Below are 26,946 nucleotides of genomic sequence, written 5' to 3' on the forward strand. Positions count from 1 at the left end.
AAAAAATACTTCGCAAACTTTTAATTTCACTTATGAAAATGGAAATGAAAGCAACAAAATTTAGAAAATATTTGTGTCTTGGGTGGTCTGATTCAGAGAGTTATTTTTAGTACATGCCTATGTTTTGCTCTATGGAGTGGGAACAGAAAGATGATGATAGTGCCTGTATTCTCTGCATTTATGACAGAAACTGATAGGTTAACTTGGTGGATATTTTATATTGATGACTCTTTATGAATGTTAATCCTTGTGGGTCCTTACTCAATAGCTTTTTTTTTTTAAAATTGCCTTTGCTATTCTTTGAATAAGCCTTAACAGTGAAAAATACAAGATGTAAACTCTCTGTGAGCTATTTGAACATGTATGAAAATATTCACTGATGTTATGGACAGAAAGCATAATTTTGCTTATCTGCCAGTTCTCTTATCAACACAGCAGAAGCTTATCGTCTGGCCTGAACACTGAGTCTCGGGTCAGCTGGATTAATTGGTGCTAATATAATTAGTAAACACTGGGCAAGGTGTCAAGGGAAAATACACACACCTCTTGCTCTCATTTTGGACCAGCAAACTGCTGAGTCCTATCTTTTCCTCACCCCAAGGGGCCTCTGTCACTCACAGCAAGTGTACATCTAAAATGCAGAAAAGCTCAGCAAAGTCTGTCATCAGAATAACAGATACCATGCTGAGCTCACTGTTTCCATCTAAAAACAGTCACAAGCAGTGGTGCCCCTTCTTTTCTGCTGCTGGTGGTTAGGTCTGACTGGATGAAGAGTTCACTGATCAATCCACATTGGACAGCTCTTCCTTCCCTTACAGCATCACTGGAGAGCACAGCTGGAACAAGAGTTCCACAGGCAGATGAAAAGAAGAAATTCTATGAACCTCACTAACTCCAGCTTTGCCCCAACCATTGACCTCAGTGCTGACAATTTAAGAAAGGCTGGATAGCCAACATCCATACTGTTATCAAGCTGCTATTCTCTTCTTTCCTTTTCTCCTTTTTCTGAAGAGCACCAAATGATCAGTGTGGGGATCCAAAGAATTGAAACAAATTAAATATCTTTGAGCTGAGAATGGTTAATCTCAGTGCTTTCAAGAATTTTACAATCAATAGAACTTACTGCAGGTGGGCCAGTGTTTTTCAAGAAATGCCACAAATCCAGAATGGGATTAGTCCAGCCCACCCATCCCATGAACAGATCTTCTGAGGTATTTCAAAATGCTTATGTCTTCCTCATTCCTCTGGAAATCTGTCTACCTAAAACAAACCCATCATATCCTCCCCTACATTTATTTATTCCCTTATTCTTTGCTTACCTGACAGGCTGCTGATAGTCTTTAGAGTGGTCCCAGTGATGGAGGAGACATGCTTGGTCAGAGCTGGGGTTCATCACTCTCCCAAGTTCAGCTGTTAGCATTTGTAGGCTGGGGGTGAGTGCTACAAGGCCTCTGAATGTGTGACTTCTATCAGCTTCACAGGATCCCCTCGACAAGAGAAAAGCCTGTAGAGCAGAACTGCAGGTGTTCTGCTCTGAAAGCCTGAGAGCATGGGGGATAATTGATTTTCCTAAATCACAGTTTATACCTATCCTTTGGGGGGGGAGGAAGTCTGTCTTTCCTCAAAATTAAGACTACCATATTATGAAAACCTCAATGAAAGAAGTAAAAGGAAGTATCCTACACCCAGCCACTTCATTCACCCAAATATCATACACTCTGTGCAGAGAAAGAAACAGAACTCCCTCCAAAAAACCTGAACAAAGAATTGTGCATGGACTACATCCTACTATATATGTGTGAGGGGATAGAAAGAAGTTTTATGAGCAAATCACCAACTCCACCAGCAACTTGAAATCTCAGATCCTCTAACTTTCATGTGATTGAATATGCAGCCTTATCACAAGCCTTGTGATATAATGGTAAATGCTGAAAGTTCACACATACATTGACTCACAATTATGTTGCCATAATACTCAGAAATAGGCTAAGCTTGGCCAGAATTACCTGATGTGGCCTAATGTGTACAGGGACCTCTTCTTGAACGTATCTGGGAAGGGTAGGGAGTCCAAATCCCTGGTCAGAGAATTACCCTCGGGTCAGAACTGTTTCTTTTGGAAAGAAATCTTGTGTCTTGTGGCAATGGACCATGGAGCTCTCAAATGCAGCCTTAGCTACCTGTGCAGTGACTTCTACAAATTCATGTTGCAGAGCTTTAAGACATTTTAACCCTACAGAAATAGTAATTTTCTGGGAGTAAGGAAGCTGCTTTTACCATGTGAAGATAAACTACACAGAATGACTGAACAGATACCAAACTCTTAGCCCGGACTTCAGATTGTTTGCATCCTGACACTTTCAGTGACCTAACACTTCCACTGGAGTATCCATTAGCACATCTGAACAAATATGTTCATATGACTGACCACATAAATAAATATTTGGCTGGCTTCCCAATTCCTAGATTGTTTTTTTCAACACAACATTGTAATTCTACTCTGTAAACAAACCCCAAATCCCAAGTAAGGGTAAGAGGAATATGTTCCAGCCAACTGATGCATACACAGCTCCTTTTGAAATTCTCAAGGACTTTGTATTCTGTTTTGGAAATGTATAGCTACTCATAAAACCAAACTCTTATAAAAGCAAGATTTTTCTAAATCCAGGTTTGTAAGCATTTCCTGAGCCATAATTTGCTGTGCACAGCCAGCAGCTTTTCCAAGCAATTTTATATTGTGAAACAAAGCAACAATCTTCAAATAATCCCCAATATACCTAAGCATTTGGATGTAAACACACCATCTAAATATATATTATTAATTACTACTGTAAAAATTACTTCACTGAGCTACCAATGCTTCTGCATTTTCAACACTGCAGTGGAAATACCTGATTATTGGCTGGCATTGTCTGCTAGTGGTTTCTTTGTTCCAGTCTCACCTAGTGGAGTTGCAGAAACTTAGCTTCTTTTTTTCCCTAATATTGAAATATGTTTTGAGCTAACAATGATACATTCTCTTTCTAGCACTCCCACCGCTGAATCTGCTGGACCTGGCTGAAGTTCATAAATAATGACACTCACCCCACTTGCTGAGCTTGCTGTGTTCTGCTGCTGCTGCTGCCCTGAAACCTGAGGAACACCCATACAGTATCTGGCAGAGCAGGAAGGAATGTCCTGAGCAGTGCCTAAGAGTAATATCTCTGATGATTTGCCAGGACTCCCAGTGCTTCTGGCCATTAATCTTTCTCAGCTGAAAACAGATGGGGCTATTAGGCAGGCTGGAGTAATGGGGGAAACTGGCAAGACAGAGAAGGAAATGCATTATCTTCTGGGTAGAACTGCACATAAAAATGAGAACATTAAAAATGTATTTTTCATATTTAATTGGACGATGTATGATTATACCTACCAGAAAATAATGTGCAATGTGCTTTTTGCAGGGCATTTATAAAACTGTTCAGCTGTGCTAGGGCCTTATTTTCCCCTGTGGAGAGAAACAGCAGCTATGATTCTGATGAGGTTTTTTGTGCTTCTCCCTCTAACACAGGGCTTACTCTGCTGCAACAGCTACTGCAAATAACAGTACAAAGTGCCTCTGCTTGTTGCAGTAAAAGGAAAATGCAGCTTACAATTTACCAACAAACCACATGAAGCCAACCAGGTAAAAAATCAGTACTTTTGGAGTAATGGCAGTGTGTGTCATATTCAGTCTAACTACGGTGATGGAACTGCAGGTACAGCTGCTAATTCCTTTATGCCATGGCATCCAAGATAATGATTACAAATCATTACAAACAGAAAAATAATAGCAAATTACGAAGTGGGATCAGATTGTTCACGTAGGAAACTACCAAGAATGGAAGGAATTACTACAGCTAGGACTTGGGAAGAAAGCTGATAGATACTAAGAACTATCCCAGATAAACAGAGACATTTGCTGTGTCTGCCGGATAGGCAAATGGTAGATGATCCTTAGTTAGAAAATGATAGGATGGAAACTACAGCCAAACTTTTGAAGGTCTGTGTGTATATATGTATGTGTGTATCTCTATATATAGATATATCTACTGTGACAACAGAGAAAAATCATGGAAACATATAGGAAGGTTATGATAAGGTATCAAATAAGTGTTCACCCAAAACTTGAACTTGCAGAGCCTGTTACATCACAGGGGGAAGAATGAAACAAAAATAGGAGGATTAGGTACCAGGCAGCAGGTTATTATTTGGAATAATTATGTCTGGAAGTGGTGGGATGTCAAAAAGTGCTGGAAAATTTCTGGCTTTGGGACTTGAAAAGTTTGCAGTGACTCTGAAATGTCCATGTTTTGTAGTGGAGAGGGAAAAGGGTGACACAGAATAAAATGTGTCAAGATAAGAGCCCAATTTCTGTATATTTTATTTCTGATCCTCTAATTAGGAAAGGTGAGCATTTAGGAAGGTTAAAGAGGAAAATACCCTCAATACCTAGTACGGCGACATTCAAGGTAAATTTAAAAACAAAACTCTATTTTTCAAGAATCAATGGGTCTAAATAAAAAGGACTATAAAAACTAAAATCCTCATATTAAAATAGAAAGGGCTCAGAAACAGCCATGGAATATTGTAACCCTTGGATGAATGGAAGACAACAACAAGGAAATGGTATGACTAAATGGGAAATGTTAGAAGTTATTCAGGCCAAATAGGAAACCTTCAGAGAATGGAAATAAAACTATGTAAAGCTGAAAGGAAGGTATATGATAGTTAAGATGGAGTTTGAGGAAGCTAAGAGGGAATCTGAAGAGCAAACAGTAGGAAGTTAAAACTGAAAATGAACATTTGCTCAGTACACCAAAAGCAGGAAGTGTAGATAACGGGCAGGCCACCCCAAACAAGTAGAAGAAACAATTAGAGACAGTAAGGATTGCCAAGAATCTAAATGATTTATTTGCATCAGTCTTCACTGGGAGGGTGCTGGAGTGGTATCTAAATGAGAGACTCACACTTTCCAAATATCAAAGATACGGAGAGAGGTCATAGATTGGAGACTCGAGAGAGAAGTTGGTGGAACAAATCAATAAATCAAAGGCATTAAGTCACCAGGTTTATCTGCTATTTCTGGAAGATTTCAGGAAAAAACTGAGAATTAAGTAACAAAGTTCCTAGCAAATACCTACTACAGCAGAGGACTGGAAGACAGCCAGTATTATAACTGAGTTGGGAATTTTTTTTTGTTGTCTGTGGTGGATTTTGTCACGGTGTTGCAAGAGCCCTGGCAGTTACAGACAGATATGTAATCCTAACTTACCATCAGGTAAATTGTTTGAAATGTGCAAAGAAAACCTCAAGACCCACACCTCTCAAATTATGAAGCACAGAGACAGACATGACATGACAGATACAAGTCAGTACAGTGTCTGTAAGGACAAAAAAAGGGACTCTTTGTACCTGCTACCAATCTCTGAGCTGGTTACACCAGCCAGCACACCTAAGTCTATCCAGGAGATCCCAAGACTCACTGTACAGTCAGGCAAGTAGCAAATCATTACCTCCCTGCTCCCCAATCCTTCACCACTGAGAACAGAATAATGAGAAGAATGCTGATAATGGCACAGCCAAGTAATGTCCAGGTTATGCTGCTGCAGAGAAATCCAGTCCATCCTTTGGCAATGTTGTTAAGCCAAGGAGAAATGTACATCTGGAAATGAAAATTTTTAATACATATGGAACATAATGGTGGCCACACTGAAGCTCTGACTGGGGCTTCCATGTAGGTGTCACATTTCAATGACTGTTAGCCCCTCTCAGGGTCAGCTTTTGGGATCTTTCTGCATCCTGGCTAATCAACAGTCTGTGCTGCAGGGTTCTTCTCATTCTCCATCAGCACAGTGACCTGTGCCTTTAATGGTAATACAGGACTTGGGGACTTAAAACTTTGATGTTTTTAAAATAATGTATCTTAGCTAGAACTGAGCACCAATTTCACTTCTTTCCAGCTCTCCCCAGCTTTTTATGTAAATCTTTGCATAAAGCCATTAAGAACAGAAAAGAAAGCTCTTTGGAAAATTATGCAGTGATATATTCTTATGCAGCTAACACTCCCAGGGGAAAAAGTGAAAACTACACACAGCCTCCCGCCCCTTTTTATTTCTTGTCAAAGATATTGCCTTTTTTGGCTTTTCTTATATATACACAGAATGATGAACTGATATTTGTAGTTTAAATGTCTGGTTTAACTGCGTGGTTTGCACCGTAACAAAAATCTCTCACAAAATGTCAGGTTAGAAATAAAACCAAGCTCTAGAGGGATGAGGTGGGGAAGAAAGTAGAAGGTCCAGTGTCTGAAAAACAAAATGGAAAAATGTGAGCAGAACACAATATGGATCCATTTCCCAGCTCGGGCAGTGGTATTGGTACATGTGGTTGTTTGGTGTTTGGGGCAGGGAGACAGACACGTTTCTCACTGAGTTGTTTCTGCTTTTTCTATTAACATTGCAACAGAAATTACAAATAGCCCTGCAAGGGGTAGTGCACCTCATCTCTTCCTCCCATGTAAACACAACATTAATACTGAAGATAAAGAAAATGGCAAAAAGTCCAGTGTCTTGTTTTCTGCATTTTGCTTGTTAGGTTCCTGTTCGCCCTCCAGCAAACTCCCGTGTGTACCGATGTTGTGAACTTGACCAGTCCACGTTCAAACAAACACTCACTCAGATTCCCAACACATTCTTTTCTCCCCGTCCAATGGGGAGTTTATTCCTAACAGTTCTGCTCCTTTTAATTATAAACTCCTTTAACGAAGTAGTTCTGAGACCTTGCAGCAGGCAGCAGGAGAGCACCAAGGCTACTAGTTGCCTTTTTACTAGTTTATGTTCACTGTTCAGCAAAGAAGTCCACTTAAAGCCTAAGGCCCAGTGCCTTCACGGATGGGCAGCACTGAAATGAGCCTACAAATCAGTATTCCCTTGGTACAATGTGCCTTATAGGTAAAATCCAATTCTTGTCTAAAAAAGATAAAGGGTTAGAGCCGGGTCCTTTATCTTATGAGACACATGTGAACAAGTTGTTCTGATGAAAACAGACCTTAAACTGACAAGTTTTGTTCACTTTCTGGCAGAGCTACTGATCTTCTTTACTGGACCACCAAAACCGAAGATGGCAAAGAAACACAAGGGAGATATTTCCTTGGCAAGGAAAAGGAGCAGCATTTAGGACTGGGTCAAAGGCAGGGTGGGATATAGGGGATTTTCCCAAAAAAAAAAAAAAAAAAAAAAAATTGAGAAAAAAAAGACCAACCAATATCATGTACGCAACTGAACCAGTAACACACCTTCTCAGGAGTGCAGTATTGTGTAAGTGTCCCCTGTGTTTTCAAGGCTAATTCAGACCTTTGGCTCATCCTGCATTAACAAGGTCATCCATATTAACAGGGCCCCTGTGAAAGTTCACAGGTGAAAGTTCCCTTTTAGAGTAGTGCAGATTTGAAATTCACAGGACAGCGACCCGAAGATCTTCCTTTACAGATAAAAAGCATGTCAAATTATTAAATAGCAACATGAAATCCTGTATTCTGAAGGTCTGTCTGTGCTCTGCAGTCAAGAGAGCAGAGTGCAATCCCAGCCCCTGCCCAGTCCCCACCTTGGGTGGCTTGCAGGGCGCCCGGCTGGCCCCACTCGCAGACGCCTCATGAACGCTAAAGCCGACAGGCTTGGGGTAGTTGGGGAAGGGATGGATGAGCATAGTCCCAAGACATGTCACTTCAAATTTCTACTGTTAGAACTGCCGAGTATGATATAAAAACAGGAAGTATTTCTCAGTCTGAAGTGTGAAGACCAGGCCCCAAAGGCTGAGTGGCTCTTGCCTCGGTGTCCCCGCTGGCCCCGTGTGGGCTCCGCGGCGCTAACTGTTGTTCTCTGCTGTGAGATACTTGAGGGCCGCGAAGCCGTAGTGGCGCGACATGTCCTGCTGGAACTCCTCCTTGAGCGTCTTGAGGCAGATGCGGTATTGCTTGTTGGAGCGGAACTTGGTGATGTCGAAGCTGGGCGCGTGCGGCATGTGGATCATGTAGGCGTTGGGCAGCACCGTGAACTCGTACTCCTGCGGGACAGAGACACAGCTGTGAGGGCGATCCAGCCTCCCGCACCTCCAGCCAAACCTGCTCCATCGTGCAACAGCGCACTTTCTGCCTCAGGAACTACTGACCCATCAGGGATCTCAAATAAGCTGCCCTTTTCTCCACAAGTAGCTTTTTCTTGGTTTTTTTGAAAGATCTACTTTCTCTTTTTGTAAAATCATGGAATTTATTGGGTTGGAAGGCACCTTTCAAGACAATCTAGACCAACCTCCCTGCAATGAGCAGGGACATCTTCAACTAGATCAGGTTGCCAGGGCCCCATCCAACCTGACCTTGCAAGTTTCCAGGGAGTGGGCATCCACCTCCCCTCTGGATAATCTCCCCCGGTGTTTTACCACCCTCATGGTAAAAAAAAAACCCAATTATTTTAAAACATTTTACTCCATATAAGCTAAATAATGGGGAAATAGTGCAAAAGGCACACCCACAGCCATATCTGCCACACAGATTTTTCAGCAGTGTGATTGAAACAACACAGCTGCGACTCCACAGCATGAGTTTCAAGTGTCCGTGTAAAAACACAGCTCTGCCCCTAAAGTTTGTTTTGCTTGGGGTGCTGGAATAAGCTACATTTACAAAGGCTAAACTGCATGGCATATGTTGCTTTGCCTATATGCTATGATACTTACAGAGACAAAACTGTCCAAAACTATTTATAAACCTGAAATAAGGGGAGAATATGATAACATTTATAGGCAATGTGTGAAAATGAACCTGCTAATTCCATATGCTTAGAGACATTTTTACGCAAATTAAGTTCTGCATGAAGTTTGAGATATTGTGCTAACTCTCCTTCTCTTGTAAAACTATTTCACTTATTCTCTTTATATCGGACCAAGTTCTTTGACAATTTTTGTTGTTGAAAAATGATGGCTGATTTAAATCTCAATTATTTCTCTTAAAGTCTTTCAATTTTTACAGGTAAATATATGATGATTAGAGCAAAGCTCAAAAAAGCCTGATTCTTAAACAAGCTGAAAGTTCACTAGAGTAGGATATGCAACAAGCAGGTATCTTCTGCAAGGAACTGGGTAAGGGATGTGTGCCTCATTATTCTGTGCCCAAACAAAGTACCCTAACCACTTTTTTCATATGGAATTTCAAGAAGTCTGAGTTGTAGTGGATGCAAATTACAAAGAAACTCTGAAGCCTTCACAGGCAAATTTCCTATTTTCTCACACAGTTTCTACCTACAGTTGTTGCTGGACTGACTCATTAACTTTGTCTACAAAAGAAACTGGCCTGGGAAGGAACAGCAAGAGAGCATGCTGGCTTTACAGGAAGTGGTGCACAACTGGTTTGCAATGTCCAGTCACCTGTATATTTAGGAGCCTGTGCAGAGATGAAGAATATATGCAGCAGAAAGGCAGAGTACTCATAAATATTTTAGTAGGGAGAGGGATTTATGGGGAAAAACACACTTGTGCTGATATACCTCAGTGTTTCACCTGTATGTGCTGGACAGCTAAGTGCGGATGCAGCTCCGTCTTCCCTATGGGAATGCCTGTTGCCTGACAGACAGTGCTAAAGTGGTAAATCTTTGTGCCAATTTACAATGTTGTCGTATACAGGAATGGGGTCCTCTGATCTTCTGTTAGAAGTGAAAATGTATAGCAAGATCAAAATAATATGATGCTCACAGGCAGACTTTATTTAGCTGGAAGATGCTTAGGGCTAATGGGGAGCCAAATGTGAAACCAAAGGCTGGCACCATGGAGTGAGGAGAGCTGATCAACTACAAACTACAGAAAATGGTTCTAAGAGACCTTATAACTATAGGATGGAGCTGCAGACCTTTTCCTTGTTCTCTGTTTGCACCTCAAGTCTGTAATACTGCAAGTCAGGGACTGTCTACACACTGCAGTGCAAACTCTTCAGCTCAGCAGTGTTCCCATCCCTCTGAATGGCCTTCAGGCACAGAAAGCCTTTCAAAAAATAGTGAGTCTACTGCAAATAATCCCTTTTGAAATATGCTGGGCTAGGGTCCTGCAAAATGGGACACTCACAGTCTAGTAGCACAGTCACTGAAAGGTAGGGAAAGGTTTCCTAATGACCTCACCCTACTACATGGAAAAGAACACGTTGAGAAGGCAATGCACTTGCAGGAACCTCTGTCCCTGTCTCCTACATTACAAATTCTTTAGATGGAGACTGGCATTATCTGTGCATTTGCACAGCATCCAGCTCAGTGGACACCTGGATGCCCCCAGAATAACAATGATGATTATCTCCATGCCATGTCCTGCTCTGAGGGATGGCAGTGGCACAGGCTCTTGGAAAGGGATCTGGAACAGACCTCTTGACAGACACTGCAGTTGTGAGGAGCAGTGAAATAACTGAGAAGCTGCTCTGCCTACTGGTAATGAAGCCAGCCAAGCAGCTGGCAGCAACCTGATCTGTGCACACCCCAAAGCAGAGGAATGCCACAGGGGAAGTAGCTGTACCATCCCATGTCTCCTCCAGGCTCATTTGGTGGGAGAATCTGCCAATACCCATGTTGTTACAAAGGAAAATGAAACCTCTTTTGAATGTGATGCTGTATTTAAGGCTGGAAGAGTGAGAAAAACAATTTCCTAGAGTTAATTCCAACCCAATGGTCCTTTAAAATTATTGTGTTGTGACCAACTTTGAAGAATGTTTCCATTTCCCATGTGTGGATCTCTGTGCTGGGCAGACACTTCTGAACAGAAGACTTAAATCCTGAATGCCACATAAGAGCTGCCACTGGGAACATAAGCCCTGTTACCCATATTAACAAATAATAAACCATTACCCTGGCACTCTCCACAACTGATGGTTAATTTATTAGTGTTTGGAAAGTGCAGAAAAATTACAGTGCTATAGCGGAGCAAAGTATTATTAACGTTAATATAAGGGACATTTTTTTCCTAGTCTGTAATATTTTTTTTTAACCTAAGTAGGTACAAATTTGTTGGGAATGCCCTTGGCAAACAGAGGGCAAGTGGAAGCCAGCCCAAGGTGACCATGTGGTTTTGCAAGCAGAAGTAGAAAATGCCTGCACACAAACACACTGCAGCTCACACCCCAGAGACACCATCTCCCACCGACTTGCTCCAAGCCTTGAGCTGCTCAGCTTCACATAAACTGTTCTATTCCAGGTTCAAAGCAAAAGCTATCACAGGAGGATAAAAATCGCCAAAACCTATTTTTTTGGTTAGCATGAAATGCTACTAGTTCAAACACTGGGATTGAAACCAATCTGAAAAAAACTACAACAAACCCAAACTAGAAAGAAATGCCATGACCCAGACCTTGCTGATTAGTACAGTGGGTAGCTTCTCATCCAAGAACAGCAGGGTGATGCAAATCCTGCCATTTCAGTGAGCAGCAGCACTGGGCTCCCATGGAGCCAGAGACACTGCCAGCCTCTAAGATCTAGGTTGGCAGCAGGGACCTTGGCAACTCTGAGAGCTCTGGTGCCAGTCTGGGACTCCTGAGCTTTCTCTGCATCCTTATTATTATAAATTCTGCCCTACAGCTTCATCCCAAGTCACAGATCCAAGAAGCAGGTAGCCCAAGGCTCAAGTACCTGGATCCTTTAGAGTCTGCACCACAACCCCAGACTTTGGAAATGTAAAGACTTTGGCTTTGCAGAAATGTGCTGTAAATCCCAGCCAGAAATTAAAGATGCTTGCCTTGAATTCAGCTGAAGACTAGTTTTTGAATTCTAAGTTAGCATTTGGGACTCACAAACCTCTATTTACCTGAAAAAAAAAACCAGGTCTACGTGTTCCTTAGTAAGTGATGGGATTGGCAACAACTGCTGCAACGCTTCGGTCAGGAGGAGAGCACTACAGGAGCTGTGCCTCTGCTAAACAATGAATTTCTTACAACTGACAAATAAATGAACTCAGACTCAGTTCTTCATTTAATACTTGACAAGCATTAAACAAAGTGTACCCAACTCAAGAAGCACTCATTAAGGAGCTCAGTAAGGCCAGATGAACACTCTGGTGATGCAAAGCGTGACACCTTCCTACAGGACACAGATTTTGTTGTAACAACCCCGCTGCAGAGCCCCGGGTGAGATACTCGTGTGTCATCTCATCACCTGTGCATCCAGTTCCATGATGTGAGCTACTTTGTTCCAGCCAAATCCCACAAAGCGCCTGTCATACTCCGGGCAGTCCTTCCTCACGACGACGTATGGCTCGAAGTCTGCCTCCCACTCCACGCGGTAGGGGGTGGTGGCTGTTCGCCACTTGGCAAAATTTGTTGGCGCGTGCCCTTTCGTCCAGACGTGGTACCTGAAACAGACATAAACAGCAGGGACGTGGGGAGGCAATTAGATAGAAAGCATCTTGGCGAGGGAACAAAATATCACCTGTTAGATGGAATGCTCAAAAATAAGGACATTAGCTTACAGTTCACATCATCATTTTCAGGACGCGTCGGAGGCAATTTCTAGGACTATTTCCAGCATGCCTCCCAGAGCTCAATGCTTAAACACATCTAGTTGGCGAAGGATAGTGTGAAAACAGTACCTCATGCTAATGTGAGAAACAATTACACAGTACCCTGTCAGTTCATCTGCACTACAAGTGCTGTGTCTTATTCCTAGCAACCAAGCAGCTGCATCGGTCGGTGCTCTAAAATCGGTGTGGAAATCTGCAGCTCAGATAAGGTCCCTAAAATTAGCTATTTTCCCACCATAGTGAAATTCACGATCTGTTTTATAGGCAATTTTATAATTTGCATGAGAGACACCTGCAGCTCTGGATAGATGTTTCATTTTATTAATTACAGTTATTTCTATGGCAGGAACCAAGCTGCATAATTACATTAATAAGTAAAATATTACATAAAGGCTTTCTGCTCTAAGTTCAACAAAGTAGGGAGTACTCCTGTGATCTCCAGTAAGGTAATCAATTTGATTTACAAAAAAAGATCCTTTTATATTTTGCTAATCTTGTTTAGGTCACAGCAGGTCTTTTCCTAGCACAGCTTGAATGCACCCCATTAGTGCCAGGGTCAATGACTCTCTCACCCACTTATTCTAACACTTTCCAAAAATCAATGAGACAAGCTCTTTCTGCAGATTCATAGATTAATTAATGAAACAAAGGCATAGCAAGTATCTGTATTACAACACTGAGATAGATAGGCAATAGAAGGGACAAAACAAATATCCTGCCAATTTGTAAAGTAAGGTAGATTGAATTCACAGGGATGACTCACACACTAAAAGTGAAGGGATCTGAACATTAAATATTGCAAAATTACAACATGACGTAATGTTTAAATCCCAGAAATTCTCGTAACATTTTAAGCTATTACTAAAACCAGGAATATAAAATCACAGCCTAGGAGTTTTCATTTGGACATATTTATATGGCTTGTAACAGGAGAATCAGAGGTGTTCAGCTTTGCTGACACTCTGTTTAGGGCAGTGCAAAGACTGAATTATTAGGATGGCATTGGGGTCACAAGTAATGTGTGGTCCTTTGTATACTGCATTTCTAAACTGTAAACAGACTTCACCACTTTCAGATATCTTGCCTAGGGACCAGGAAAAACAAAACCCTTTTGTATTAAAAAAACTGAGAGTGAAATAATTCTCCAGAGATTATCAGAAAGCAGTGCCAGATTCACAAAGATGCTTATAACCCTCAATGCCCTTTGGAATCATCACCAGAAAACCTATCCCTTTTCTTGGCCTCTTTAGGAGATGCATGGCTAACCTAGTCAGACACTAATGTGCCGCTATCTATGCTGGAAACAAAACCAACCCAACAGTAACAATGTGGGGTTTAAAATGATACAGAATTGTGCAGGGTGCTGTATCTTCTAAAATCCTACCTCCGGCATTTTGAAATTAATTATGATAAAAATAATAATAATGACTGCTAAACACTTATGAAGTGATTTATATCTTCAAAGCTCCATACAAACTTTGGTTAATTGAGAGATTCCTGCAGAGAAGCAGCCAACTGCTGCTGTTATTCTAGTAACACTCTCCCACTGATTTAAACAGGGGGTAACAAGATACTAACCATAAAAAGAATTTGATTTCTTTCCACCCTTTTTGGAGATATCAGTGTAAGCACCTATAGCAGCTCAAGTATACATCTCTGAGTCAAGAGAGCAAACTAGCAGGGAAAAGTAAATAATTGGGAAGAGACAATTAAGGAAAAATATGGAACTGTAGTTGCAGAGACAAATGAAAGCAGAAAGGAAGAATTAGATTTGATTGTATAAAACCAAGTAACAACAGAGGTTACTTACTTGCCTCTTGAGAGTGATTGATGTGAGTGGAAGGAAAGAGAAAGGCAAAAGGATAGCTACAGTCCTGACAAAGACATAAATGAGTATAGGATGCTCAAATGAGGTGTACACACAATAGTGATGGAGGAGTAATTAGACTGAAAACAAGAATTGTGAGAGCACTGTTGGATTACATACATGTCTGTACATACAATATATATGGGTTCATACACAGATAATCTGCTGGAACTAGGTCTTGGTCAATGGCTGATTACATGAACTGTATTGCAAAGAAAGACAAGGAGACAACACTCCATGAGGGTCCATCGAGAGGAAGCTCCCATTAAAGGCTGAGACATTTCCAACAGATTTTACTGTTGGTGCTGCAGTTGTGAGAAGAGGTTCACAGTCTATACTGGTATTCCATCTCACAGGACAAATGAATAAACATAATTTTCTGCTCAAGCCTTTCTCACTCAAGATTTAAATACACATTGCATTTTAAGGCCACACTCAATCTGACTGAATCCCTGGAGAACATTGTGAAAATTGTGAACAACATATTTTTCATTACACTTGCAATTTTGACAAATCCAAACCAAGTAACTTGATCTCCCTAAAATCATGACGAGTTTCTTTCCCACAGTTCATGGAGAACAGCAGGAACACACCACATCACCCCTTCCTCCACTTTGTATCCAATGTTTCATTTTACTTGTGTTACTGATTGCTTTTACTCAAAATAAAATGTCAAAACTATAGTAAACTTTGCTAAAGTTAGCAAAATGAAGTAGTTATTCTCAGTGTTCTTCCTCCCTGCCTCCTCTAAGCTTCCTGTTTCAGTGAGAAAGACAATTTGGTGAAAGAAAAACTTTCCTACTTCTGTTCTCAGATGCTTAAACATTTTGCTGGATTGTGGATGCAATCAGTTAATTAGTTAATCAGTTGCTGTTTTTTCTGTTTTCTCCATACAATGATGTGTCTCCTGCCAGCTGTGGTTTCCCCTGTGCCTGGATGTGTGTGGGCAGTGCATTTGTGGCTCATCAGCTCTTACCCAGGCCCTGAGCAGGTACATCCTCGGGAGCACCAGCTGCTAAGGGAGCCAGTGAGCTGGCACAGAACCCCACTGTGGCAGAGGGTGTCACACAGCACACCTTGCCAGCCACAGATGCTCACTTGTCTTCTCTTTTCTTCTGCTGGTGACTGAGGGATGTAATTGAGAGCCGTTGTGTACTTCTTAGCTGCCCAGAGGTAGAAAAGGTCACCATTTCAAAAAGAGGTGACAAAAGCAATTTCAGTGAGGGAAAGATTGTAATCTACTGTGTGGTGTGAGGGACTGGGATGCTGCAGGCACTCTCAGCAATCACTGTCACAGCAGTCCTCCCCAGCTCACTCCCACCCGCTCAGCATCAAATTGCAGCGTTATTAAAGCACCTTGAAGGTGGAGGTGGAAATTCTCAGCCCAGAGTGCAGATGCTTTGTGGCTGTTGATAGATTGGAGCAATGAAATGAGCCAAAACAAACTGGGGAAGCATTTGTAAAATGTATCCGACATTAATATGTACACCAGCTACAGACTGCCTGTCCTTCAAGTCTTATTTAACCTTGCTTTGGAAAAACTCTCACTGATGTTAAAGACATTTTTGCCTGAGTGAGACTTGAGAAAGGATTTGCAAATCTGGTTGTGTACATAACACACCAACATGCTATATAGCTTGAAGCTGAAATCTGTATTAGGAAGGCCACCAATATGCAGCTGACTGCTGGTGGAATGCAACATCTGAAAATCCTGAGGGTGTTGTTTTCCACCAGAAAGACTTTTTATCTCAGCTACAGGAGAGACAACTATTTTTTATCCGATCTCTTGTTAATTTTTATGCCTTTTGTATGTTAAAGAATGATGGCAGAGGGAAAGGTACTTGCTCTATCAGTATCCTTAAGTAATTTTACAAATGCATGCCTCTCTCAGTCACCTCAGCTTTCTGTTTCAAGGAAGTCACTGTAGAATTCTGACATTGATCAGAATTATGTTTTCCAGACTCACGCAGGCTGTCTGCTATGACATCTGCATGCAACCATATGAGGGAAGGGTGGCTGCTGCAATGAGAGTGGTGTGTAATAAAAGGAATGGGAAAAGTGTGAGGAAAGCTCTAAAGGGAAGGATGGGAGAGGTATGATTTGAGCTCCTCCAACCATGGATAATGCCTAGCTTTTTCATAGCTTTTATCTCTAGATCTCAAAATACTGCAAAAAGGAGAGGTGAACATTGTTACCTGTATTTCAGAGATGGGGAACAGAGATGTAAGAAAGCAAAGTGATTCGTGTAGCACCTCTCAGCAGGGCAGTAGTGGAGCTGAGAAGAGAACGCAAGTCTCCTAAGCCCCCTCTCTGTGCAACATCATAAGGCCATATTGTACTCTTCCCATCGCTGAGATGCTTTACAAATGCCTGCTAATCAGACCTTACCACACACACCCAAGAGATGGTTAACCCCTGGTAGTTGCATTTTAAAACTGAAGAGTCTGGCAGATAATAGAAGTGACTTGTTCACAGCCACAAAAGAAGTCTGCTTCAGAGAGGAGCTCCAAATTTAGGTGTTCTTTGCTTCTTAGCCTCCAGTCAGAGTACTCTGTTACCCCTGCATGGAGGAACTCTAGGTATTAAGCAGCTGTTTCACACTTTAAAAGAGCATAAGCCAAGCCTGTGCTTGTTTTTCCAGTAAGGAAGAGAACCAATGGGCAGAGATACAATACTTTTGGTCACATGAGGAGACACAGCTACCCAGATAGTATTTGGCAGCCAAAAAGTAAATTACACGCACTTGAGTGTAATGGTCACGCTTGATTTCGTAGCGCAATAAAAAATGATGAAAATAAAGCAAATTCGATTTAACAACTGAAGCCCTTCAGTAGAGGACTGTAATACAAGATAAAAAGCTGAGCTTACAGACAGAACATATCCACATGATTCTGTTCACTGCCTCTCCACGGAAAGGGAAAAAAACTGTAATAAGTTTTTTAATGCAGATGACAGTGAGAGAGAAGAACCAAATATTCAGATGAACATAAAAAACAAAGAGAATGACCACAGGTTCAAGAGTACTTTCCATTACCTGAATGTAAAGAGGGTTCCCATGTCCAACATAGATAACAGCTCTGCTTTTGACTTGGGGAAGGAGAGGCGGTAGCGTAGGGTCTCAAAGGCAGGTACAATCAGAGCTTTCTTGGTGTTAGCTAGGTCCAGCTGGATGACAGACTTCCTGGCAAAGAGAAACAACAAATAAAAGTAGGAAAATTTCCAACTGAACAAATCACTGAGCTTTTCAAAATAAAGTGCAGAGAATGGGCAGTTAAGATACTATAAATGCAACTATGGCCCATATCTTTTCCTACAGGTGCTTCAAATTTTCTTCTGCTTTTGGTCTGCTGCTCTAAGAGCAGGGAGAGCTGCAGAATTCCAAATGAGCTTGTGTGTTTGACTGATCAGTGCTGCCCTGACAGACTGCTGGCAGCAGAGAAGTGCTCTACACTGGATGGACTGGGATACCTCTCTTTTTCCTTCTTTTTGCTGCAAGTTGTTCAGTGCAGACTGTTTTGGGGGGTGTGTGCGTGCACATACGCATTTCACACAGCCGGGCTCTCTTCCAGGCAGGGGCCTTGAGACCCCTGTCAGAGCAGAGGAGCTGCTTAGCAATCTCTCATCCTGCCTGCCAGAGGTGTTCAGCCTATTCTTTCCTGACAAACTAAAACCCAAAGAAAAAAAAGTTACTTTTCCATTCCCCAACTGAATCTCATGCTTGTCATTAGAATAACTCTGTCTCAATTTTCTTTTCATTATCTCCATATTTCATACCAGAAATATTCCTCTCTCTCCCTGTCAAAGTCAGTTCCCCTGAACAGGATTCACTGTCCTGACTTTCATGCTACTGCAACAAGCAATCAAGGACAATGTTGACAAGCAGCAAACCCTCTCCAGGCCTTTTAAGCTGAAGGAACTGGGATCACTGTCCTAACAACAGAAGGACCAAACAAATCATTTTTCTAGGCCCAGAATACCTAGAATTCATTTATACTGCTGTCAGAGAAAAAGAAGATGAGCACAACTACTTAATAAAATCTGAATTTTAGGAAATTCATACTACCCTATAGGCCTGTTTTATAAAAAGCAATCTGTTCTCACCTCCTTAGTGCAAAGTTTGCATTGTTTAAAGAGCTCCTGACACATTCCAGTTAACTTTTCACAATGGAAGTATTTTAACAGCATCTTATCATAAGTGGTTTTGTACTTTCTTCACTAGCTTCTCCCTCACCATCACTAGAGGCCAAGATATATGCATGTCAGTAGATGACTCCTTCACAGTCAGCATTTGTGACCTTCCAAAGTTGTTGAGCAGTGCCAGTGACAGTATACAGTCTTTATGATGCTTTTAAATGTTTCTTTCCTTTCACACTTCTGAGCGCAGGGGATAGTCATATAGTTTCTTTTCCAAAATCAAAGTCTTTCTGGTCTCTGTGCAATCTATCAGCCTTGAGCAGTACAGCTTTGGGGACTCAGTTCTAGGAAGGAGCAGGTAACATTTGTAGTCATGCTCATCCTTTGGGCTCTGCAAGGAAACAGCAGCTTCCATCTATGGCTGTTACTGCAACTTTGTTTTAGGGAGAGCTTAAAAGGCCCAGGCAAAATTCAAAGGCCTTGCTGTGCTTGGCACTGTCCAAGAGCAGGAAACAACGTTCACAGTCTGAAGCTGACCAAAGCTGCAGCAGGCACAGGTATCAAGCACAAGTAATAGCAGAATCTGTCAGACAGAGCAACCTGTGTTGAATCTAGTGTTGAATGTGACTAATTCTCTAAGATATGGGATAGAACCACAAAAATAATGTCGATATCAGCAATTCTTTCTGCACACTCCATGCTGCTCTTGACACCTGCAAATTTCATACATTTGCCAATGCCTGAACTACTGGAAAAAATAGATGATAATACATCCAGGAAGAAATCAAAAAGCAGAGGGAACAAACTGATAGAAGAGCCTGAAATCACTTGCACTGTCAAAGGTCAACATGAAAAGTGAGGTAAGCAAAGAGATACAGAGGTCTGGAAACAAGATTCTTGAAGTGCATACAGGCAAACACAGAGATGTGCAGATACTTCCAAAGTGAAATAAAATAGCAGGATATTCTCTGCAGCAACATTTTCAAGAGATAAGTGAACATTTACGGTGCATGTTGGTATGGCAGGGTGACCTTGGCTGGACACCAAATGCCCACCAAGCTGCTCTCACCTCTCCTTCTCTGCTGGGTAGGGGAGAGAAAATAAGATGGAAAACAACTTGTATGTTGAGATAAGGTGGTTTACTAAATCAAAACCAAAAGCTTGAATGCGCACCAACAAAGAGAAAAACAGAAGATTTCATTTTCTCCTTCCTATCAAGTGATGTCTGGCCACTTCCAGGGAAGCAAGAACACACACAGTGGTTGCTCCAGAAGGCAAACATTTTAAATAATGAATGCTCTGCCTTCCTCCTCATTTTCTTAGCTTTTACATCTGAGCTGACATCATTTGGCATGGATTCTCCCTGTTCAGTTTTGCTCAGCTGTATTAGATGTGTCCCATCTCAAGATCTTTCCCTCTCCCAGATGGGGGCAGAATGATGGAGGGAGCGCTGATGCTGTGCCAGTGCTGCTCAGCAGTAACCAAAACACTGGAGAGTTATCAACACCTTTCCAGCTACCAGTGCAAAGCACAGCACTGTGAGGGATGCCATGGGGAAAGGAACTCCAGCTCAGCCACAACCAGTACAGGTAGTAAGGTCAAAGTAGAGGGGCTCTCCAAAACTGAGCTGGGAGTTGAGACACACCCAGACAAGAAGCCCAGCAGCACTGATCTCTGAGTAGAATCACCTGTCCTTGAGGTGGACTCAGTGATATAGAAGACTGATGCAAAGGGAAGAAGAAATTGCTGCTGACATCCAGATGTTGAACTTGAGTGACAAAGGACAATAGAGGCCATTTAAACTGTGATAATGGCAGGGAGGACTTGTTAGAGGAAAAACACCTTCCATTTTCTTCTCATAACTTGGCTGGTGGTCTGCTCCTTGGACAACCAGCTGAAAATCTAATTTCTTCCCACTGGAAGCAAATCTACTTTTTCATTTTCTGTGGGATGACTTTTTCTCCTGTTTTGAATGGAAGTGCTATTTGTTGATTGACTGGTTCTGTTACACTTCAGGATAGGAAAATTTTCACTGTTGGTGCTGCCAGATATGTGGAATATAATGGAGGAAATACATTTGCTTATTTTGCAAGCTACCACTGGGCAAACTAGGTAATTCTTGCACTGTCCTGTTGAGGGCTATTTTTTTTGATTCAGTAGTGTTGATTCAGTATCTACTTTCTTTTCTTGTCCTTTTCCCCCAAACCCCAAAATAAGGATTTGTGACTATGAAGAGCTAACTCTCTGTGCTAGTGTTGTCCAGGAAACCATTTCCCAGGCATCTTTGTGTTCAGACCTGATGTGTGTCATTCTGACACAGTGAAGGCTGGGTTAAATTTTAAATCTAATAAACTGTATTTTTCACAAAGCAGTGAGGAAATGAAACTTAAATCACTGGAGTCTCCTCACGGGTTGAATGAACTCAAGTATGTTGTTATCAATCTTCTAATCTGCATAGTAGTTTTCAAAAATCAACACAGAATTCTCATTCTCATGTAAGTAGATAGTAAGATCATTCCCATTTTTGGAGGACAGAGAAGCTCAGACATAGAAAAATTAACAAACTAATCCTAAAGCACTGCACTTGGGGAAAAAAAAAAAGGAGTCCATTAACTCAAATGTGCTTCCACCATCAGGATTTGTTAAGTGGTTGGTTGCAAGTAACAAATATGGCAGGCACTGAGCTTGTGGTCAGAACTGGAGAATTGTCAATGCACTGTTAAATTCATTAGAATGCTCTTCCTCTCTGCAAAAGCAATGAATTCACAGACTACAAAGGCAACCATCACAAAAACCCCAATAGGCACAATCTGAATTACCTCCCTAGCTGAGATGCTGAAAAATAAGCAGAACTACTTCACAACTCATGTTGTAGGGGACAGGTATAAAACCCGTGGATGGAGCTGGGATGCTGTGTCCCAATTTGTGTTAAATGTGTCACTGGAAGCCAAGGGAACATTTTACACAAATGTGTCAGGAAAGAACTTGAGTGGTACCTATGACACCTGTAGATAAGCAGCTGTCTCACTGTTTTATGTTAGAAGTGACTGCAGGATGACCCAAACACCTTACTTGCAGCAACCAGAAGAAGCCTTTACCTCTGGGACAATGACAAGATGACTTCAATAACTAAGGTAAACAGGAAATCTTTAAATGATACATTTCCTTTTGTACTTCACAGAAGACTAAAGCAAGACTAAAAGGGTGTTTGATGGAGATAAAAACATTGAAATGGTTTTACTTAGCAGCTGTGAAAAAGCTCAATTAGCACAAATCTAAGTGCAAAGCAACAGATAAATCAAGTGATAGGTAACCACCAGCTCCATCAGTTTCTCCTTCAAAACTGGCTGTAACCTCTCTTTACCTTCAAAATACACAGAAAATATTTTTCAAAATTCCTTTCTTTCTGAGAATGTATTATCTGCAGAGACACAATATGCAATACATGTAAATCAGCAAACTTTCAGTGAGAAGGACTTGCCTGGCTTATCCTGTACAAAGTGATGCCTGAAATACCATAATATTTCCATTTGTTTATGGTTGTTCTATCTGAGGAAATGAGGATAAAAATGTGTTACGTCTCTCTCTAACAAACAATTGCTGCCATTCAGACAGATAGCACTAATCAGCTATTTGCAGAAGCAGTGGGAACAGTCAATGCAGAAAGACACAGGATATCCATATTTAAAATAATCTCAATGCACGTCCCTGCTACTTTGCTTAGAAAAATCATTACTGAAAAAGCAACAAAAGCCTCTAGTCCACATTAAAAATAAAAAAATAAAAAAATCCAATTACTTTTTAAAGAGCTGGTAGTAGCAGATTAGCAATTCCCAGGCAAGAGAGACTCTCTGTCAGAGTTAAGGTGGTATGGGCCTTAAAGAAGGCTGGCAGAGTAACACAAAGTCTTAGAGGCAGCAGCTTTCAGAGAGCATCTCTGTTTTTTTCTGAAACATCACCAATGCACCATCATAGTGCATTTAATTCTGTAACACAATATCACCCTATGAGAATTATTTCTATGGTTGTAATATCTCAAGGAAATGGTGGTACATTATTCTGTCTTCCCTCCTCTCTTCTTCCTTTCATTGCTGGCTCCATCCGTGCACTGTGATGCAGCATGAGAGAACAAGTTCCTTTTCTAGCAATAAATGCCAGTATCAACAGATGTCATCCTTACTGTGTCCAGCACTGATCTGCAGAAATGTACCAGTATGCAGCACTAACACAGGAGGACACAGAAATGAAGAACAAGTCTTTGTCCACCTATCTGGAGATATCTAATATGTGCAAGGGACAGAATAATTCTGAAGTGCTCATAGCACAACTTGAAAAGACTTAACAAAATAAAAGAGAAATAAGCTGATACAGTGTGTTAATACTTCAATGATACAACTGAAATTCAGCATCTTGAAAGCCATAGAACGGGCTTTCATAGCCCATAGAATGGGCTGAAAGGCACCTCTGAAAGTCATCTAGCCCAGCTTCCCTACAGTGAGCAGGGACATCTTCAACTAGACCAGGTTCCCCAGAGCCCCATCCAGCCTGACCTTGAATATTTGCAGGGATGGGGTACCCCATCTCTCTGGGCAACCTGTGCCAGTGTTTTGCTATCCTCATTGCAAAAAATGTACTCCTTGCATCTCATCTAAATCTTCCCTCTTTTAGTTTAAAAACACTCCTTGTCCTTTCTCATAGATTCTGCTAAAAAAGTGTGTCCCCATCTTTCTTATTAAGCACCCTTTATGTACTGGAAGGCCATAATAAGGTCTCCCTGGAGCCTTCACTTCTCCAGGCTGAACAACCTTAATTCTCTGACCCCTTCCTCATAGAAGAAGTATTCCATGCCTCTGAATAGTGAATTTGGCCCTGTACACATCTCACAGAGTTAAGCCCAAAACAAAGAAACTCCTCCATAGGTTCACGATACCAGAAGGAATATTTTCCTTTACACTCCAAAGCCCCGGGCTTATGAACTGACAGTGAACACGCACAGGCAGGCCCTCACTGGAACACTTTGATCAACTTTTACCAAATTAGAACAGAGATGAAAAGCAAGACTGGTCAGGATAAAGGAACTGACATCCTCCTGTCTGGCCACAGGGTGTCCTCCTTGCTCTATGCTTTGGCCTCAGATGACCAGCCTCTGCAGGGGAAAAAGGTCTTTATTAAAAAAAAGGCTCAGTTAATGATCAGAAGTCTGTAGTTTGCTCAGCCCAACCTGCTCACATGCCGTATTATACAATATACACTGATGCTACTCTTCCCAGTTTACTTATGACAATTGTTTTGCCTTGACAGGTGCTGGCACTGCAGTCATATTTTTGAGCTGGTTAGTCTCATCACCCTCTTTTCAAGATAAGGAACTGAATTAAGAGTGTGTCACACGGACAACGAGTTCAGTAATGCTCTGCATGTTTTTTCTGTCACTGACGTTAAGAACCAGAGATGTTTAGAGAAACTGCCTGGTTCACATCTCTGCTAATAAACTATGTTCTTGGACATTTAATAATACTTAACCCAGTTCAATTTTCAAATTGGCTCTTTTGCAGCCCTGAGGAGATTATTCTAATTGCTAACGAGGCTCATATTCAGACCTGGGTTTTTTCTTTCATAACCATTTTGCTTTACTTTCCAGTTACAGTCCCTTGTACACTAAAATTTCCTGTGCCTTGCTGGGCATTGTCACACCTCAAATATTTATAAGCTGCCATTTCCACACCTGCTCAAACTGTTTTGGGAGTATGTGAGAAGGGTGGGGTGTGGAGAGGCTGCAGTGGTGGGTGACAGTGGGAATTCCCTCACTGTCCACTACCTGAGGTACTCGTAGAGTCCATACATGGGCAGGAAGTCGATGTCGGACAGAAACATGTATGGTGTGCTGATGTGCTTCATGGCCACGTTCCTGAGCAGGTTCACAGGGTAGAACTGCCCCTCCTTGTACACGATGTGGTAGCCAACGTTGTGGCGGCTCATCAGGACTTCTGAGCCCTGAGCGTAGCGCAGGAATTGCTGGGCTTCTGCATCGGAAAGGTAGAGTGCCAGGCTGATGGGACCTTCCCAGTGCTTGCAGATGGCTTCAAGCATCTGGAGCCTGGAAGAGGAAGGGTGAGAATAAGAAAAAGCTATTTCCCTGTCTGGGACTCTGTGTTCACCTGACCAAATGCTGATCAAATGATCTTTCTCTAAGTGAGACAGGTTGGGCACACTTTATATGCTGTGGAAAGCAGTAAATATTTTGACAGCATAATTTATTATTTAAGATGGTAAGCTGAGGTCTCCTCCTGGACAGATGGACTGCACCCTGGATGCACCTATCTCATGAAACCCAATGTAGTCTAAGATGGCCCTAGATTAGATACACACATCCACAACTCAGATACCTAAAGCACCATCATTTTCTGTTTAAAGCTTTGATGCTGCAGGAAAACTCACATGGATAACAGGACTTACCTAGTGGGAGCTTTGAGCAGTTGCAGGGATCTGTTCATGTGGATCTACTTACAGGATAGGGGGCTCATAAACTTCAACGCTGTCTAGTGCCCAATTCACATTTCAGGTCAAGCTATTCCCCACAGTAACACACTACAGTGCTCTTCAACAAGCTTGTGGAGACAGAGGTGTACAGACCCACAGACCGTTTCACCTCCTGTTTAGGAAATCCTTCCCCAAATTTTTGCAAGGCAGTTAGTCAGATCTTAAAGGCTGTTAAAAGAGAGGTCAAGGGGATACTGACTTAGGTGAACATGTGCATTAACTAAAAGAAGGCTCGCTGTTAGGGAAAAGGACAGAAAGAAGACACATCGATAGAAATGGGATTTAATATTAGCAGGGACTAAGGAGGGGAGTGAAGACAAGATGTGGCATTGCTGTGGAATATCAAAAGAACATTTCAGACAAAACTATCATTAAAAGTACTAACTTGTATATGTTTAGCACTATCTCATATTTCATTAAATCATTTTTTAAACAGGTGCATATTTTAAAAAAATTCCAGCTTTATTGACAAAAATGACAAGGAAAGATTTAACACACAAACGTAAATCAAACCAAACTCAGTCAAAATCATTTAAGCACTTTGGGCAATTTATGGCCTAGAGATTGAGATGTGTCACCCAAAAATACAGCAAGCACTGATTACAAAGCCTCTTGATTTAATATGAAGGGAAATGACCTATGCAGCTTAGCCAGATATTCTATTAAAAACTGGGAAGAGTAGATGATGCAAAATTATTATCTTCACTCTGTTCCAAATCCACATTACTGAATTTTTCCTATTAATATTTATACAAACTGCAAGAAAAGTCTTCTGCATTAGCATAATCTGAGAAAATAATTTCCCCCTCCTACTCTCTCCCTAAGATTTGCAAAATAAAGTAATAATATGCTCATACCAGTAAACACACAGTCTGACTTAACAGTAATAGCTTTTGCCCACATTTCTGAATGATGGTGATGATACCAAGATGATAGAATAATTTTTTCTTAGATATATTACTTTACTAGTCTACACTTGGTATGTCATTTTCTTTTTATCTATTGTTGAAACAAAGGCTACTATCAGCCTGAAACATACAGCTGAATTTGAAACACAAATCAATACAAAAAGATCTAAAAGGTATGTAAAGGGTTTAGAATTTTGATTACACAAATAGTAAATAGGGAAAAAAGAATCTGTTTATCAAGAGACTCCAATCTATCAGCACTCAAATTTAGGGCATCATTTTAAAAATGGAAAACTTGCCCAGTAAAAAATGCAGTAAAATGCCTTTTAAGGACTCCATGTAATGGACTAAATGGCATGTTAACTTATTTACACAGCACACCTGATAATGCAAAGCTTTTCATGATAATGAAGTGGAAAGTGGGTTTTGGTTGTACAAGTTCCCATCTGGACATCTTAGTACCCTTCAGAATACTACATTTACTCCAATCATTGACAGGCTCTACTTCCATAAATACGATACAGGAACTGCTAGGTGATCTTCCATAATCTGCTCCCTGTAAATTGTGATGTCTCCTTTGACCACAAAACTCAGAATTATGAATTTCTAAGCACAACATGACCAATTTATTTTGAGTTTTTTTAGGGGTCTTGAGGAATGCATTCTCTTAAGGACTACAGAGAAAACAAATGTACTACTGTACTGCATAATAATGAGATCATAATTTCACCAGTAAATTTTTTAAAGGTCTGTTCAGCTAAGTGAATTTTGCTGGAATTCAATTGTTTTGTGAGATTATTTTTATTTTTCTTCTTAAGAATACTCAACTGATTTCCAACTCATTCTCTCTCAGATTTCAAGCAGTGTTTTGCTAATCACGTCTTTCCTTTTCCCCATTCTGACCTCTCATTTTTTAACTCCAACCCTGATTTCTGAACCCCAGGTACA

General features: G+C 41.2%; 1 protein-coding gene across 4 annotated transcripts in view; it reads right to left on the reverse strand.

The window, feature by feature from the left end:
* Nucleotides 1-4,906: 4,906 nt before the first annotated feature.
* LARGE1 (LARGE xylosyl- and glucuronyltransferase 1) overlaps nt 4,907-26,946 on the reverse strand; it is a 268,311-nt gene continuing 246,271 nt past the window's right edge. For all 4 annotated transcript variants that reach the window (XM_086887298.1, XM_086887297.1, XM_086887299.1 and 1 more), the window contains 4 exons: nt 24,369-24,647; nt 17,454-17,600; nt 12,189-12,384; nt 4,907-8,079 (listed from right to left, as the gene is read on the reverse strand). In XM_086887298.1, coding sequence (XP_086743424.1) covers nt 7,882-8,079; nt 12,189-12,384; nt 17,454-17,600; nt 24,369-24,647 — 820 coding nt within the window. In that variant the 3' untranslated portion in view covers nt 4,907-7,881. The remainder of the gene's footprint in view (nt 8,080-12,188; nt 12,385-17,453; nt 17,601-24,368; nt 24,648-26,946) is intronic.

The sequence above is a fragment of the Cyanistes caeruleus genome, chromosome 4, assembly GCF_971803275.1.
Source record: "Cyanistes caeruleus chromosome 4, bCyaCae1.hap1.1, whole genome shotgun sequence".
NCBI lineage: Eukaryota > Metazoa > Chordata > Aves > Passeriformes > Paridae > Cyanistes > Cyanistes caeruleus.